The 18,792-nt window shown below is 44.5% G+C and overlaps 1 protein-coding gene across 1 annotated transcript; it reads left to right on the top strand.

Moving 5' to 3' along the window:
- Nucleotides 1-1,788: 1,788 nt before the first annotated feature.
- Nucleotides 1,789-18,696, top strand: mapk8ip1a (mitogen-activated protein kinase 8 interacting protein 1a). Its single transcript, XM_065009874.1, has 12 exons — nt 1,789-2,640; nt 3,144-3,255; nt 4,428-4,778; nt 8,865-8,958; nt 9,520-10,572; nt 10,866-10,941; nt 14,683-14,849; nt 15,237-15,340; nt 15,561-15,671; nt 16,532-16,602; nt 17,061-17,159; nt 17,334-18,696. Exons 1-12 carry the CDS (start codon nt 2,537-2,539, stop codon nt 17,404-17,406), a joined length of 2,415 nt encoding a protein of 804 aa, XP_064865946.1. The 5' UTR covers nt 1,789-2,536; the 3' UTR covers nt 17,407-18,696.
- The last annotated feature ends 96 nt before the right edge of the window (nt 18,697-18,792 follow it).

Below are 18,792 nucleotides of genomic sequence, written 5' to 3'. Positions count from 1 at the left end.
AACGTGTATGTAGTTGTATTTATTTGTTTTGTATTGTACAAAATAGTTTTATTTTCATTAAAGTGCTGATAGTATAGTGATCCACTCAGTCTTCGGGATTGTATCTGTATATGAACCTCTATACCTGATGCTGGAATTCACTGTCGATGGTAATAAATATAGTTCATTCATAGCATTGTATTTAAGAAACAAGGCCCGAGGAGGTATGCTATATGGCTAATATACCACGGCTAAGGGCTATTCTTATACACGACACAACGCGGAGTGCCTGGATTACAGCCCTTAGCCGTGGTATATTGGCCATATTTCACAAACCTCCGAGGTGCCTTAATGCTACTATAAACTGTTTACCAACGTAATTAGAGAAGTAAAAATAACTGTTTTTTCATACCCATGGTCTGATATACCACAGCTGTCAGCCAATCAACATTCAGGGCTCGAACCACCCAGTTTATAATTGGTAGTAGGTAGTTACAGTACCACTTTTTCAGTACTGCGTTTCGCCACTGGAGGGCCACATGCAGTAGGTTCTTAGCACAGAATGTGCTGAAAGCTTTGTACAGTGCAGGAGGTCTGGAACTGAACTTGGACCGCAGGTCATCTGCACTTCACTCGAACAACCCTTATTTTCTGAAAATGGTTGTGACTCATCAATTGTTATGTATCATTAATAGACTTATCAATTAATCAACAATCCATCAACACTTTAGGGTCAACCTTTGGTTTATTGAAGTGGTAATCTCAGGTCAGTTATAGCAATAGAAGCTTGTTATGTAATACTGTACAGGTTGTAGTCTGGGGGGAGGATGAGAAGGATGAGGTTTAACAGTGCTTTGTTGACCAGCAGTAACCCTCATGCCATCTCCTCAGGGATCGCTGCTAACGGTCTGAGTCCTCTCTCTCCCTCTCTCTTATCTATTTCTCTCTCTCTCTCTCTCTCTCTCTCTCTCTCTCTCTCTCTCTCTCTCTCTGTGTGTGTGTGCGTGTCTCTCCCTCCTCTCTGTGTCTGTCTCTCCATCTCACACTCTCTCGCCTCGCTCCCTGATATCAACTCTGATAGAAACAAATTCCTGAATGGTTCTGACGACCCGTCTGTTGCGGTGAACAGTAAAGAATAGAAGGGTGAGGAGGGAGAAACGAGCTAAAGGCTGTCTTTAAGCTATCTGATACAGACCTGGCTGTCTTTAAGCTATCTGATACAGACCTGGCTGTCTTTAAGCTATCTTAAGCTATCTGATACAGACCTGGCTGTCTTTAAGCTATCTGATACAGACCTGGCTGTCTTTAAGCTATCTGATACAGACCTGGCGCAGTGAAAGTGACATTCTAGCTTTCCCGTACAGTATAATTATCCTGGTTTGTAACTTGATAAAGTGAGGACAGGATTAGGATACCAAGAATAGGATATTGTGTCTATGAATGTACACAGGCCCGGGCTGTCAAACTTTTTACTGTGATTTTGCCCTCCCTTCTTTCTGCTGTATCCAGTTATAAATGAACTGTGATGTACACACCCACCCCTGGCGTGGTATGCGTGTTAGCGGCCAGGGTTGTAGTGTGTAAAATGTGTGTGCATGTCATGTCTTAAACAGTATTTTAGTGTGTAATGTGTGGACATGTCCACAGGGACAGCAAATCACATTAGAGGTAAATAATGTAATGACCGCTTAGCACACTTGACCTCCTCCGCCATTTAAAAAAATTACACCGCCGACATACGTAAGCTGTTAATTCTCTCTGCTGCACCGGCTCACACATCACGTCACAGTCTGTTCAGAGTGAGGAGAAGAAGGCGTGGGTCATTCCATGGCGTGAGAACCAACCTAAACAACAACACAATGGAAGCCATGATGTTCTAAGCAGGGCCACGGACCTTCCAAATCCTCCCTCCCTCAGACCAGGGATAAAAGGGAAGAAGGCTCAGCACTACAGCGGCTCCATTGATCCTAGCAGTCACCACTTCCCTTCCCTCAGTCTGGCCCTCCCTGTATACGGCTGCCTGGCCTGCGGAGGAGGGGGCAGGCAAACGGAGTAGAGCTGCATCGATTCCAGCCGCCCTTCACACAGGAGGCAGGGACTTACAGGAGGAGAACCTACCCAGCTAGGGCTGATGGGCTGGGGCTTGAGCGAGTGATTGAGTCACCCAATCGCCAGTCTCTTTACTGTCCACCTGCAGCCTGCACCTCCCCCCATCCTCCTCCAGTCATTATTCTGGACCAGAGGGGGAGTACAAATACACAGAGAGGAGATAAGTGCCTGGGTGGAGCCCGTGGTGAAGAGAAGAGAGCTCTATACTGTGTGTGGGGAAAAGGAAAAATAATCTGTCTTTAGCTTCAGGGTCCCTCTCTATCAGTGGTGTGGTGGTGTTGTTGTTGTTTTTTTGTTGCTGATGCTGTTGCTGACGTGTGGGCCAGAGCGGATGGAGATTGAAAAGTCAGGACTGTGAATGATGCTCTGTTGAAAGGCGGAAGTGCTGTAATTGCCTGTTGAATCGACCAGTTCCTGGTCCATCTGCCTACCCTGCCCAGCCCAGCTGATGTTGCTCTACCTCAGTCTGGCCATGGAGTCCAACGAGGATGGGGAGAATTGGAGGGAGGAGGAGAATGGAGAGAAGTGGATGGAGGACCAGTGGGAGAAATGGTACAGTAGTATTTATATACTGTAGAGTTAAACCAGGGTCACATTCATTAGGGTAAAAAGTAACTAAATGTTTTTCAAAGGATAACTAAAACAAGTGTTTACCAGACAAGCGTTTATTTGCCATAAAGGTCTAGACTTCCTGGCAGTGACGTACAGTGATGCTAATGTAAGAGAGCACACTTTTTCCTGTCTTTCTCGGGCCTTCATGCAAACCCCAATGCACGCCTTTTTATTAAAGGGTTTAGAGCTTTTTGATGTCAGCACAGATGGTTGTCCACCTGGTTGTGCAACCTCCACCTACCATCAGGAGTATCAAGCAGTACCTCACTAAGGTGAAAGTGTGACCAAGTCGTTTGTATGCAGAGAGCGACACCCATGTGTTTACTCTCTCGTTGATGTGTGTAAAACAGTGTGCTCTGCCCTCGGCTCTCAGAGATGTTGAGTGACGGCGTGGTTTGTTTTCTGTAGTGTGGTGTGATGCGGTGTGTATGTCGTGTCCTCAGGCTGACCCATGACATCAGCCTGGAGGAGTTTGAGGACGAGGACCTTTCTCAGGTCACAGAGATCACTGATGAGGCTGGAGCCAGCCTTAACTACGACGACCTTGACTCTCAAGTAAGCTAATCTACATGTACACACACCAGACCTGGGTTCAAAAACAGTTTCAAAATGTCAAATGAGCTCAGATCGCAATTTTGCGACTTTTCTATTGGTCCATTAAGCCAGGCAAGCTCAATCAAGCACAGATCAAGTATTTGAAATGATTTTGAATCGTATATGAACCCAGTGCACAGCGGGGTGTCAGCCTCAACTACGACAACCGGGATGACCAAGTAAGCTCCTCTGCACCAGTTTCCCCTCAACAAACTCCTCCCTCCCTTCTCCGACAACACACTGCCTGACTTCACTCTGTTGCAGTCCTGTTTTTCATAATATGAATATTCATAACAGAAGGTTGAGATATTGAGATAAATGTCGCTCCCCATTTGTATGCTTGATGTTATTTTGGGTCTGTCGCTGTGAGATAGTAGCAGAAGCAGAAGAGGCAGTAGAATCCAGAGTTAGTAGTCCAAAGTCACTAATCAGATTAATGACTGCAGGCGGGGATGGTCTTGGTACACATGTGTTCCAGAGCCGAGTAGACCTAACATGCCACACGCCATTAAAGCCTGGCCATCGCATCACTGGCCTCCGCCTTCAGCCCTGCAGATATTCTACTCAACTAGCTGCTAGGGTGAACTGTCATTTTAGTATGAGTCAAATGGAGAACGTCAGACCATACATTAGCTCAGGGGAAGGTTGTATGACGTTGATGTACCGTACAGCAGGCCTGTGTGCATCTTAGTATTTTGTGGTTAAAGAAATGATTCCGTATTAACATTATCTTTAGATTTGACGTCAGTGTAAAGACAGTAAGGGTGTTACATGCTGCTGTTGTATACCTCACAGAACAGAACAGTGGCCTAGCTTCGCCTGTGTTTGTTTTCAGGGAGGTTTATCCTACTACAGTATGATTGAATTAGAATGGCATTACAGTGAGCATGAGCAGAGAACGAGCCACGGGCTCAGGCTGCTGATGTCATTGCCAGGCCGTGATTGACTGGCTCCCTCTCTGCTCTCCTCCTCCTCTTCCCCTCCCTTCCTTTTCTCCTCACTGAATCCTTTTCTCTCTCTCTCTCTCCACTCGCTCTCATTCTTGCTTTCTCCGCCTCCCTCCCTCTCCCCCTCCACCTCACTGAATTATTCTCTCTCTATCTGCTGCAACACTGCTGCCTGGCTCTTCCCAGGACCATGTGACGTGGCCAGCCAGTAGCGAGGCGGGGAAGGCAGACGGGCGGGGGTTCAGGGAAGTGCAGGCGGAGATGCTCCACTTGGACCTGATCGATGCTGAGGGGGAGATCCAGGAGGAAGAGGAGCACTGGGGCCTGATCCATGGTTCCCTCGGTGACCACAGACTCAACCAGGAAGAGAGAGGGGCCGTCGTTCTAACTCCTGTCAGACAGCAGCAGCCCAATGTGATAGAATTCAAATCTGCTGAACATCCAGTCGCTATGGATACGTACAGGCCCAAGAGACCCACCACACTAGCGCTGTTTCCACAGGTGCAGCCTCAGCCTCCTCAGCCTCCCAGGACTCAGGTGGGGACTGTCTATTTCTACCCTCTGTGATGACACGACATCATCACATCATCTGTTTGGTTCATATAATATTGGATTGGCTATAGAACGGGATCTGTAAAGAGGCATTAAAGGAGCTGCTTCTATATCTTCCCTGGGATGACAGGCAGATCATGTACTGTATCATAGATCATATTAGGTTTGTTTGAAATATGAGATTGGATAGGATGGGATCTGTATAAGAGCAGTATAGAAGCTGGTAGCTTTACACGCAGCACCAATTTACAGTAGAGATCCTGCTTATTTTCTCCTCTGTTTTTACAGATCGTCTGTTTGGTTTAAATAATTAATGGGAGACCAGATAGAATTGAATCGGTATAGAATGGTGTCTGTGTCGAGGCAGCATGCTTTACCCAGGCACCAATATAAATATGGATTCCCTTTTAATGTCATGTAAGCAATATGTCTACAGTGTGTATTTGTTAATGTCGTTAAATGGAAATATTTTAATTTCACATTTGCAGCCACTGTATACCAGAAAACCATAAAGCTGGGACGGTTGTGGTTCTCGATCGAAGCATTGTAACAGTAGAGGAAATGTTCACGCGTGTGATAATGAATGTGCTCTCTCTCTCTCTCGACGGAGCCCATGCTTATGACTGTGTTTGTGGCATGTGCTCCGTGTGACTGCTGTCCTGGATCTTTGCTGTCTGTAAACAGCGCACCCTTCTGTCCCTCTGTGAGTCTGTCGGCTTCCCCGCCAGCTGAATGGCATCCGACAGGGAAGGAAGGGTGTGTGTGCTCTGCTGACTAGGGATTACGATGGAAAGGACAGGTCAGAGTCCATCAGTGTCAGTCCAAGGATAGGGCCGTTTACAATGGCAACCCTATGTAGAGTGTCTAAACGAGTGAGGATCTGTTCACTCGTCTTTCATCCATTGCATCCTCATGTTGATCTTTATAAAACGTCTTTGATCTTTCCCTCAGAATAGACCTCTTGCCAGAATTAGATTTTGTAGGTTAGTATTTTGTAGTAAAAAGAAAAAAGGGTTTATTATTGCTTGGATGCTTTGATACAGTCCAGTGAGCTTCAGACCTGTCTTCATTGAAGACGTATGCGACGGGGAGAGGGCTGTCATTTTTCTGGAGGAGATTTGGAATGATCTTAGTAATTGCCCACAATGCTCAGCACGGCCAAATTACTCTACAGTCTCTAGTAGTAGAGTGCAGACTGCAGTTTGAATGTTTGACGGTTTCATCTTTTAACCTAAGCCATTGGTAGGATTATTGTAGTGTATGTACTGTATGTATGATATATGTACCCACCCAAACAACTCCACCCAGTTATAACTAGTTAAAATCAGGCGGAACCAGTTGAAACCGGTGATAATCAGACATAACCGCTTATAATCAGTTGTCACCGAAACATCAAGATGCTAAACAAGGAAATGTTTCAGAGAATCTGTTTCACAAGGGCATTCACGAATGATGAGCACAATGTCTTTATGGCAGACTTCTGATTCAATTCAAAGAAGATCAGGATAAGGTGTGTGACCAGATGTCGGTTTGGATAACCTGCTACACTGACTGGTTAATCCTTACCCTGTCAAGGTCCCTTCCCATCAAATAACCTAACACCACATCCACTTTAGACTCAGACTCTGTCCGTCTGGCACTCTAGGCAGACTAAAGCAAATGCTAAAAAGTATTCAAAGGATTTTGAAAGTATGTGTTTTTGAACCCAGGTGTGGCCTGCGGAGGATAGAGGGAGGCCTGGGATGTTATTCCCCTCTAGGAGGTGTAATTCCTACTTCTGGCCCTGTCAGACCTGGTCACGTGACTAACGTCTCTGTGTATGGCACCACAACACGACCTGACCTCAGAGCCCTGCTGCTGCTCGTGGTCACGCTGTGATTAGGCGAACCATGTTTGATGTCTCGCTCCTACTCTGTCTGAGTGTCAGCCTGGTACAGATGACAGAGACACTTGAGCTCAAGGACTGGGGAAACAGGTAGTGAAAGCTTGATTCAGATATTCTGGTCCCAGATCTGTTTGTGCTGTAGCAAGGCCTATTTTCACAGTCCTTGAGATTACATCCCCCCTCAAGATCAAGTGACTATAGCAGGGCTCTCCAACCCTGTTTCTGTAGGTTTTAGCTCCAAACCTAGTCTAGCGCCCCTGATTCTCGTAATAGTTAGCTGGTTGATAAACTGAATCAGGTTAGTTACAACTGGGGCGGAGTGAAAACCAACAGGAGGCTAGCTCTCCAGCAACAGGGTTGTAAGAGCCCTGCTCTATACTATATCACACCCACTCGGGTTTCTAATGTGATCAAGGTGAACGATTACTTAGAAACTTTAGCCTCTTTGTTGAGACAAAAAAAACGGATTAGTTTGATTGTGAACAACATCTGCCAGCCATATGTCACCATGGCTGTTGCCGTCACTATGTGTCCCACCTTGTTACATCACGCTGTTGTGATGGATGGGTTGAGCCGTGTGTGTCTGTGTGTGTGTGTGTGTGTGTGTGTGTGTGTGTGTGTGTGTGTGTGTGTGTGTGTGTATGCGTGACTATGTATGTAAGCTGCATTGGCCACACGCGTACGTAGGTGCGGCTTATGGAGCACACGGCAGTCCAATTATCATTACAGTCATCACGGTTGTTTATTTGGGCTGAACACTTTTCTGACAATTAGGCTATTAGACGTGATGATACTACTCTAAACTATGCCGGTGCCATGTTGCCTGAACAGGCCTGAATCTCTCAGAGCAATATGACTGATTATGGTGGTGTCGTGAATCGGATTACACAGTGGATGGTTATCAGTTGCCGGGGTTGGTTACTGTGGACAGGAGGCCAAGGGGGAGGGTGAAGTGTACCAAAGTTTGTGAAGCTACATGAGGAGTAACCTTACCTGAGACCCGAAGACTTCAACCAAAGGGATAACAGCTACCAAAATGATAACACAGTCTTGATAAACAGTCAGTCCCATGAATTCCAAAATGTCTTATTTTCATTTCATAAATAGAACTTGGAGCGTTTCAACATCAAACCGTTCTATCAACACAAACCCGACGCACCAAAGAAACACACACACACCTACACACGGTTTCGCTCTCCTCCAGTTCCTGGCCACGGTAACCATGGTAACAGAGCCAGTTCCAGTGCCCAGCAGCAGCTGCATCACGACTGTGAGTCAGCATCATCCCTGTGAATGGTCTCTATGACAGTGTGCTGCTGTGTAGTCTAACAGTCTTGACTTCCTCTTTATTGGCTAGCTCCTGATTCCTCTTCCTGGCAGCCGGATCAAATTGTGATGGTATGTGAGATGATGTCATCGGGGCTTGGTGAAGCCAGCGCCATATATTTAGATGGCTGTGATCTTGCGTTACCGTAGTCCAAAGCCTCGTTCATCACTTGGCTGCAGGAAGCCTGGAACAGAGGCTAGGACCAGGTAGATGTGATTGACAGCTGAGACAAGTCATTGATCAAAGAGCTGCTTGGTTAGAAAAGGGCTGTGGACTGACTGGGCTGGACTGTGTGGTAATAATAGAGAATAGAGAACAGCCGTCTTCTTAGGCAGAACAACCACTCATGCGTTTTAACAGCCACTCCTTTGTGTGTGTGTGTGTGTGTGTGTGTGTGTGTGTGTGTGTGTGTGTGTGTGTGTGTGTGTGTGTGTGTGTGTGTGTGTGTGTGTGTGTGTGTGTGGACATGTCTAACTATTCTTGTGGGGACCAGGAGTCTAATGCTATTTCTATGGGGTTTAGGGTTAAGGTTATAATTAGGGTTATAATTATGTTTAGGGTTAGGAGCTAGGGTTCATTTGAGGGTTAGGTTTTTAGGTTAGGGTTAAGGTTGGGGTTAGGGTAAGGGTGAGAGTACAGGTTAGATTTAGGGTTAGGGGTTTGGGAAAATAGGATTTTGAATGTGACTGAATTGTGTGTCCCTACAAGGTTAGCTGTACAGACTGTGTGTGAGTACACACACTCTTAAAGGGTGATGTAAAGTTGATCAAATAAAAGTTACATCTAACTATCTTTCTCTCCTCTCTCGCTCTTCCTATCTCTCGATCTTTACCTCTCTCTGTCTGTAATATCGTTGTAGGACAAGGATACAATTAACAACAACTCATTTGGAAAGAAGGACACATGGAAGGAGAATCTGTCAAATTCAAACTCCTCCTCCCCCCACATAACAGGTGAGAATGGGATATTCACTGGTTTAAACCATATCCTATACATGTATATAGTACTTTCTTGTGAGAGTAATACCAACATTAACTTTGAACAAGGCAGCAACGTTTCTGTCCGCAGAAGTGGAAGCGTTTAGAAAATGACAACTTTCAGTGGCATTTTTCTCGACATTTTTACTTCATCTGTGTCAATGAGCACAATGTAATTGCGCATACAGTATGTCAACACTACAGCACAGTATTTTATTCAACTCCAATCCGCCAATCCCTTCATAAGGTGACCCTGACATGAACACTCACAGTCACAATCCTTCAAATGTTCGAGAAATAGAAAATATTAAAAGCCCAACATCTTCGGCGTTCTCATACTTCAGTATGATACACACAATCAGAACACGTTGGCCAGGAAACCCAAACAAATGGCTCTCATCCTGTAACTCTTTCCCACGCAACACGGATACTGTTACTGCGGCTACATCCCTTAGAATCCTTCAGCAGTTTGAGGCGGCCTAAGTTAATCATCTTTTCTTTTTGCTTGTGCTGTTGTTTTGTTTGTGTGTGTTAAAGGCGATCTGACACCCACTAATGAGCAGATCAACGATGAGTCTAAAGTCCAGCAGCACAACGATGGCTCTGTGGCCAAACAACCCCAACACAGAGGTAGAGTACCAGAGAAGGCAGTCAAGGCATACAGCAAGGACTACTCCACGTTCATCTCACATGGACCGACAGAATCACGGGGCAGGCGGCGTGACGCAAAGCAGCGGGATAAGAAGTCCTCCACTGCTCCGCACAACCGGACGACAGCAGCAAAGCCCAAAGCAGACAGCGTGAGAGACAAAGCTGTGGATGGGGATAGGGATGGGGATGGGAGCAGGGGGCGAGGAGGACAGGGGCATGGGCGAGGGTGCTGCAGTGAGGAGGAGCGCCAGCCAGAAGCCACGGAGGAGATCTACCTGACACCGGTACACCAGAAGAACACAGACACTGACCGTCCAGACTCTGACCGTCCCTTCCTGTCTCAGAGCAGCGAGGGCAATCGCATGTCAATCAGCTCTGACGCGGAGGGACCCCCAGCCTACACAAACACTGCCCTCCCCAACCGAACAAACCCCTCTATCAGCGAGGAGGACGAGGTCTACCTGCACCCCCCTGCACCTCCTCCACGTTCCTTCTCCATCTCCTCATGCTTTAGGCCATCTGACAGTGAGGGAGGGGAGCGGGAAAGGGGGTTGTGGGACAGGGGCTCTAAGTCTAGCTCGAAGGGTGAGTCGGGGGGGTCGGGGGCCCTGCGGACTGCACACGCTCAGAGCTCCGAGGCCGACGGCCTCTCCTATGACTCTGTTAAGTACACCCTAGTGGTGGACGAGCACGCCAAGTTAGAACTGGTGAGCTTGAAGCAGTGCTACCAGAGCTACAGTGATGAAAGCGACACAGAGACGGTATATGAGTCAGCCAACGAGGAAGAGGACTATGAGGTGGATCACAGCGAGCTGAAGAGAGAAAGGAAGTCATCACGTCTGTCGAGGGCTTCTTCGTCCTCTGAGGCAGGAGTTGGCGGGGGACCTCGAACACGCAAGTTCCGCAATGTGTTTGTGAACAGACATTTACATTCTTCTGGTGAGTTTTGTGTGGCTGTCTGCTGCCAATTACCCTTATTTCCCCCTGAGGCAGACCTGGCTCAGGATAATGCTCATACTCAATTGAAACCATGTTTACCTTTCTGAAGACAAAGAGCTGAACTTACTTTCTTAATTCAAAGGAATTCCAGAAGTTAGAATGCCCCATTTAACATGATTGAAAGACACTAAATTCAGCAAAGTTACTCCTGTATGGCACTCTTGTTTTGGCACTTTGTTATTCCATTTTTATCACAATGACCTAATGCTCCTCTCCTGCCTTGTGTCCTCCAGGTGCGGAGTCCTTTGGCCTGTTCTCCTGTGTGTTGGATGGAGTAGAGCAAGAGCAGAGCCACAGAGCTGTGTTTAGGTGAGACGTTGTACGGTTTTACTCTTTATAAAAACTTGGTTTATATAAAAACTCACGAATAAGCCATTATAAATGAGTTATCCGTAAGTGATAATCAACGACGAGTGTTCTATGGAAAAAGTTACATTATTTGCCAGAGAGTGCATAGAGCCACGGCAGCTAGTTTAGTGGTTAAGAGCGTTGGTCCAGTAACTGAAATTTCACTGATTTGAATCCCCAAGCTGACTACGTGAAAAATCTATCGATGTGCCCTTGAGCAAGGCACATAACCCTAATTTCTCCTGCAAGTCATTTAGGATAAGATCATCTGGTAAATGACATGTATATATATTTATACCACAGCGTTGATGAATACTGGCTCTGATTGGTTAGAAGAGCATTCTAGAATGGACACGGAACAGTTGGAAAAGATATCGGGACACCTTGCAATCACGACACAATAAGCACCTACACATGCAAACCGTACAAAGTTACAGAAAGCTAAACCAACAACCGAACAAACCGAAATTGGATACAATGTAAACGCAGGTCCAACGAGGAAAAAACGTAGCTAACTAGCTAGCATTGATTTGTTTTGCAGGGAGCATCTGATCACCTTATCGTGGTGAGTGATGAACACGAATCCTACTGTTGCAGTCTTGAGGCATGTCGAGCTACAGTTGAAATCGGAAGTTTTTCACAATTCCTGACATTAAATCCTAGTAAAAATCCCTGTCTTAGGTCAGTTAGGATCACCACTTTATTTTAAGAATGTGAAATGTCAGAATAATATTAGAGAGAATAATTTATTTCAGCTTTTATTTCTTTCATCACATTCCCAGTGGGTCAGAAGTTTACATACGCTATATTAGTATTTGGTAGCATTGCATTTAAATTGTTCAACTTGGGTCAAATGTTTCGGGTAGAAGTTCCACAAGCCTCCCACAGTAAGTTGGGTGAACTTTGGCCCATTCCTCCTGACAGAGCTGGTGTAACTGAGTCAGGTTTGTAGGCCTCCTTGCTCGCACATGCTTTTTCAGTTCTGCCACAAATTTTCTATTGGATTGAGGTCAGGGCGTTGTGATGGCCACTCCAATACCTTGACTTTGTTGTCCTTAAACCATTTTGCCAGAACTTTGGAAGTATGCTTGGGGTCATTGTCCATTTGGAAGACCCATTTGCGACCAAGCTTTAAATTCCCGACTGATGTCTTGAGATGTTGCTTCAATATACGCACATAATTTTATTTCCTCATGATGCCATCTATTTTGTGAAGTGCACCAGTCCCTCCTGCAGCAAAGCACCCCCACAACATGATGCTGCGACCCCCGTGCTTCATGGTTGGGATAGTGTTCTTCGGCTTGCAAGCCTCCCCCATTTTTCCTCCAAACATAACGATGGTCATTATGGCCAAACAGTTCTATTTTTGTTTCATCAGACTAGAGAACATTACTCCAAAAAGTATGATCTTTGTCCCCATGTGCAGTTGCAAGCCGTAGTCTGGCTTTTTTATGGCGGTTTTGGAGCAGTGGCTTCTTCCTTGCTGAACGGCCTTTCAGGTTATGTCGATGTAGGACTCGTTTTACTGTGGATATAGATACTTCTGTACCTGTTTCCTCCAGCATCTTCACAAGGTACTTTGCTGTTGTTCTGGGATTGATTTGCACTTTTCGCACCAAAGTACTTTCATCTCTAGGAGACAGAACGCATCTCCTTCCTGAGCGGTATGATGACTGCTTGGTCCCATGGTGTTTATACTTGCATACTATTGTTTGTACAGATGAACGTGGTATCTTCAGGCATTTGGAAATTGCTCCCATGGATGAACCAGACTTGTGGAGGTCTACACATTTTTTCTGAGGTCTTGGCTGATTTCTTTTGATTTTCCCATGATGTCAAGCAAAGAGGCACTGAGTTTGAAGGTAGACCTTGAAATACATCCACATGTACAACTCCAATTGACTCAAATGACATAAATTAGCCTATCAGAAGCTTCTAAAGCCATAACATCATTTTCTGGAATTTTCCAAGCTGTTTATAGGCACAGTCAATTTAGCGTGTGTACACTTTTGGCCCACTGGAATTGTGATACAGTGAATTATAAGTGAAATAATCTGTCTCTAAACAATTGTTGTAAAAATGACTTGTGTTATGCACAAAGTAGATGTCCTAACCGACTTGCCAAAACTGTAGTTTGCTAACAAGAAATTTATGGAGTGTTTGAAAAACGAGTTATAATGACTCCAACCTAAGTGTATGTAAACTTCCCTACTTCAACTGTATGCTGTCAAATACTCCCACAGTTCTAGACTAATTTGACCAGTTGTTTTCAGCAAATTATATATTTTTATTTGGTTGTCATATTGGCAGGTTTGTATCAAAAAAACTATTTAGCTAGCTTCTAGCCTAGTGTTTGATATGTATTGAGATCTCCTTGTAATGACCAGTGCCGAATGTCCTGAGAAGAAGGCAAACTTTCCTAGCTATGCCAGGCAAAATCTAGCGTTTTCAGCTCATTGTCATGGATGTATCCAAATGAATGTCAATAGAAAACAGCTACTTTGCTGTTATTCTGGCTGAAGAGGTCGTGACTGTGTTAGCTGTAGCTAGCTAGCAAGCAAGGGATAAGAATGTTGCCAGAGGCCTCCCGAGTGGTGTAGTGGTCTAAGGCACTGCATCGCAGTGCTAGCTGTACCACTAGATATTCGGGGTTTGAGTCCAGGCTCTGTCACAGCTGGCCACGACCGGGAGACCCATGGGGTCAATTGCACAATTGTTTCTGGTTTAGGGGAGGGTTTGGCCGGCAGGGATAACCTTGTCCCATCGTGCTCTAGCGACTCCTGTGGTTTGCTGGGCGCATGCATGCTGACATGGTCACCAGTTGTACGGTGTTTCCTCCGACACATTGGTGCAGCTAGCTTCCGGGTTGGGTAAAGAGTGCAGCTTGGCACGGTCGTGTTTCGGAGGACGCATGGCTCTCGACCTTTGTCCCTCCCGAGTCCATACGGAAGTTGCAGCAATGGGACAAGACTGTAACTACCAATTAGATATCCCAAAGTTTGGGAGTAACAAGTAAAAACATTTGGTTGCTAGAGACGCCATCCAGTCGTTCATTCGATTAGTTCGATATTTATGGATGTGACCCAGTCATTAATTCTTTATGTTCCGTTGCCATCCTGCTGCTGGCAGCTAAATAGTTTGTTGCTATCCCTTACGCTTGAAACAGCTAGTCAGCAAAGTAGCTGTTTTTCTATTGACATTCATTTGACTAGCTACGAGATGCTAAATAGTTTGTTGCTAACACAGTTTATCACTCACCACATCATGAGATGTACATGACCCAAAAATGTGTCTTCAGCCAGAATTTTTCTTTGTTGGAAACAATGTATCAAAGTAGCTGTTTTGTCTATTGATGATTGCATTCATTTGGGTTTAAATGTCCACATCCAAATATATCCAATATATCCCCTCCAAACACCGGCTCAAGCCCTAGAATGGACTTCTAGCCAATCAGAGACGAGTACTCAACAACGCTGTGATATAAATATTTATGAATGCTTGAAGCAATCTTACACAGGGTCCTCCTTCAAGTACCGACAAACACATTAGAGATTCATTACATGGATTAATATCAAACATAACATCATAGTGGTCAGTGTGATTAACACCTCATTAAGCAAGATCATGCAAAACACACTTTGTAAATACATTTGATTGATTTATTGATTGAATGATTAACCATGCTGTCTGTGTGATTAACAGGTTTGTCCCTCGCCATAGCGATGAGCTGGAGCTAGAAGTGGACGACCCTCTGCTTATGGTGGTTCAGGCTGATGATCTGTGGTGTAAGGCCTACAATATGAGAACTGGGGCCTGCGGCATCTTCCCTGCCTACTATGCTGCCAAGGTCACCCAGGAACCCATCAAAGGTATCAAATATGGTTTACACTGTTTATGATGGTTTATTTAATCCATTAGACAGGCTTTGAACACAGCAAGGGTACTGTCATCAATACACTTTGGGCATCAGTGTTTGGTTATAGGATCAATATAGACGTTCTATGAAATGCATTCAATTCATTAGCCTGAGTGCAAGTCTGTGCCCTCTTGCCAACTCCTTGTCCCTTATTGTCATGCCAAACATGTTTGCCCATAGGAGTTGGCATTTTGGCAAGAGAGTTCAAACAGTATAGGATGGATAGGATCTTTAAATAGCCTGATTTGGCTTTGAATGAACCTCTACTGAATAATATGCTGACAAATAGAACTCTAAGTGTGTCTTTGCCCTTGCCTTTGTCTTACCCCATCTCCGTTAGATAACAAAGATGACTGGGTAGACAGGTTCCGAGTGAAGTTCCTGGGTTCTGTTAACGTACCCTACCACAAAGGCAACGATGTGCTTTGTGCTGCTATGCAAAAGGTACAGTATCCCCCCCCCCCAGGTGGTGTGTTGGGGTTGGTAATCTAAACCATAATTTCACAATCCTCAATTGGAAGAACAACACAGACGGAAGGGGATTAGGCAGCCTATTGTACTCACAGCAAAGTCTGAGAACGGACTGGCTTCTTTAAAACCCGAGGGGATATGCTGACGTGCACACGTGTAAACAATCAAGCTGTGCTATTGTTTTCGTCAACAGGTTGCTAACAACCGCCGGATGACCATGCAGCCTCCCTCTGCATGTATTCTGGAAATCAACCTGAAGGGGGTGAAAATCATTGTGCAAGATGAATGTAGGACCTCGGAAAGAGTATGTCCTCTCTTATACACTCAAATGCCCTTTCTATTGATATCCGTGTTCACAATGCCTCACTCTCATTAGTTCATGCATCCGTGTTCAAGTCCTATGTAGATACACATTTCTCATTTCGATTGGCTAGACACACGTTGTGATAGGGAATGTTCCAGTCAGACCAAAGTTAATCCTGTAAGTCACTTGTAGTCATACATTAGTCGTAGTCCCTCGTGCGTTTGTCATACATTGGAAAATACAAGTCTGGATTATTTCTGTAGGCATGGAAAATACAGTATAACTAGACCTTTTCAAAGCAGGGTTCAAACATGGTTCAAAACGAGGTTAAGTATGAATAGATCTTTTCAAAACAGTCTTGGGTGGAAAGCAGCAGTCATTTAGCAGGGTGGACATTTCCCTGGTGGGATACTGTGGTCCTGTGGTTGGTGACATAACCCCTCTTGCATAATGACCACTTAGTCTTAAGACTTTTTAATCCTCCTCACTCGTGGTTCCACCCGTGTGTCCCATTGGACTGGCTTACTGTATGAGTACACTCTCAGACACAGAGGATAGGGTCTGAGCCTAACATTATGTTCTGTTCTTACCGAGGTGTGGTGTATGGTGTGGTGTGGCCTGAGAGTCAGTCTGTTTCTGCTCTCTTGACAACTCTTTATTGAATTGCCATGGCAAGCATAGGCGGAAACAGACTGGGACCCAGGCTACGCTAGTATGATGCATTCACTCAGGCCCAACAACTACTGTACCCATAGAAATAGAATTAGCACATTCTATAAGTACTCTCTAATTCTATGACATCACATGCTAGTGCAGGAACTCACCGTGACTATCTCTCATCTCTATGTATATTTTCACAGGGGGATAAGTGCTTTCACTTTTTTCAGCTTAAGAACATCTCCTTTTGCGGCTGTCACCCAAAACATAACAAGTGAGTAAATGACACGTACTTAACTAAGGAAGTCATTCAACTCCAGGCTACAGGCCTATAAATACCAAATCAGATTGATGACCACCTCACCCACTTGGCAAAAACTGGTTCAATCATCTTTCCATGTCATTTCAACCCCCCGAAATGATGTGATGACGTTGAATCAACGTGGAAAACTGATTGGATTTGCACAGTCATCAACGAAAGGGAATTTCTTCTTTTTCACTTTGAACTTTGAACCTAAATCCAATGACATGGTTCCATTTTTTGTTGATTCCATGTTGAATCCATGTTCGTTGACAACTCAACCAAATGTAAATCAAAACTGACGTCTGTGCCCAGTGGGCAACTTATTATAACAAAAATGAAAAGAGCTGTATCTCAAGGGCAGAAAGACGAGCAAGTAGCAGCTACTGTATCTGGAGCAGGTTGTACCACATCTCTCCCATTGATTCCAGGTATTTTGGATTCATCACCAAACATCCTGATCACCAGAGGTTTGCTTGCCATGTGTTTATGTCAGACGACTCCATGATGCCTCTGGCTCAGTCTGTTGGGTAAGCTCTCTAGCGTTTCTCTCTCCTCCTTTCTCTCTCCCACTCATCTCTTCTTGCTATCCAAATACGCTCATGAATATGAACATCATACTGTTTATAATAATACATCTTTCTAGTCACAAACTGCTACTCACTATTTGTACCTAACCCCTCTTTTGTTGTTCCTACCTATAGGAAAGCCTTTCAATTGTACTACAAGGAAACGGTGGGCTACTCATGCCCAACGGAGGACATCTTCATTGAGTAGCTTTCTTCTGGCTATAGTACATTTCTCCAATGTTGTGTCATGATGAAACAACTTGCATTGGTGGACTACTGCATTGAATGGTAACTTATAGTAATATTGATCTGTCACACAGGTCTACTTGGTGCGGTCTTCCTATTCACTGTCGTGTTTCCACAGCACAAACAGAAATACCCAAACTAAAGCATTACCAATCCTATCCAAAAGAGCAAACATGTATCTTCCTTAAAAGAAAAAGAAGGTAATTGGCCAAAAGTACAGTACTTTTAAATGTCAAGTGTGCAGCCAAATATAAGGACCGGCACTACAGTACAGAAAAAAAGTAGTTACAGATTTCAGATCTAATTCAATATCACACTCAAAATCAAGAAAGAATGTTTCTATGTGTGTGGCTTTACGAGCAATTCCAAATGATATGAGATCACGATATCAAGTCACCTGGAAACCTTGTCTTTGCACAGAGGAAGACAGAGAGGCAGTGATTTCAATCTGTGGGTATGTGTCCCTGGACTGTTTTTAATGTCACACTGTGTTTGATTTCAGAATCAGTTAGTATGTATGTTGGATGGGAAAGTGTATTAATGGATTAATGGTCCCCATCACATCATAACAGGCTTTAAATGAAGCCCCGTTCATCATTCTCACCAATGAACTCTGACTAGGGCCTGTCATCTATCTTCCAATACCAAAAAGGTGAATTCACTTTTATTTTTCTCTTAAAGTGACTCCGTACAGCCAATGGCAATGTCCGCTTTAGGCTTGTGGATTTGACAACTCTTAACGCAGTTCCACCTCTGACACCTCCAAAACAACTGCTATGCGGATGTCGGCCAAAGGGGATATGATTTAATAGAGCCCATACTCCTACTGTAACTTGGAAACAATATTTTTGGCCCAAATTGTAAGGTGGGATTCCTTTATTAGGAAAATACTTTAATAAATATGATCTTGGAATCACTGTGGTCTTTCCACTTTAAAAGTCACCCAGAAGGCATGTGTTAAAAATCATGTTTTCAAACCACAAGTAGTGCCTATTTTCTAATTATTGTGGTTACTGTATACATGATGTATTTCCTTTTTATTTGATAAGGTTATCCTGGCACTGTGGGACAGATGTAATACCTGTACAATATAAATATGCTGTTTGCAAATGAAATGTCCTACAGTTAGTTTGATCAAACCGGGTGTGTATTGCATGATATCAATGTCAAACAAAACATTGTAGAGAAAAAAACACAGGATGTCAATTCTTGTCATTAAATGTGAAGGTGTTTGCATCCTCTCTGAACTTTATGATTGATATTTTCCTTGATGATTCCATCTCTAAACAACACTCTAAGAGGTAGCCTGAGGTGTAAAAATCTTCCTGGCCATGCAGTGAGAGATTAT

This window comes from Oncorhynchus nerka, linkage group LG25, assembly GCF_034236695.1.
Source record: "Oncorhynchus nerka isolate Pitt River linkage group LG25, Oner_Uvic_2.0, whole genome shotgun sequence".
Taxonomy (NCBI): domain Eukaryota; kingdom Metazoa; phylum Chordata; class Actinopteri; order Salmoniformes; family Salmonidae; genus Oncorhynchus; species Oncorhynchus nerka.
The sequence above is the reverse complement of the archived record's forward strand: the minus strand, read 5'-3'. Positions and strand labels throughout refer to the sequence as shown.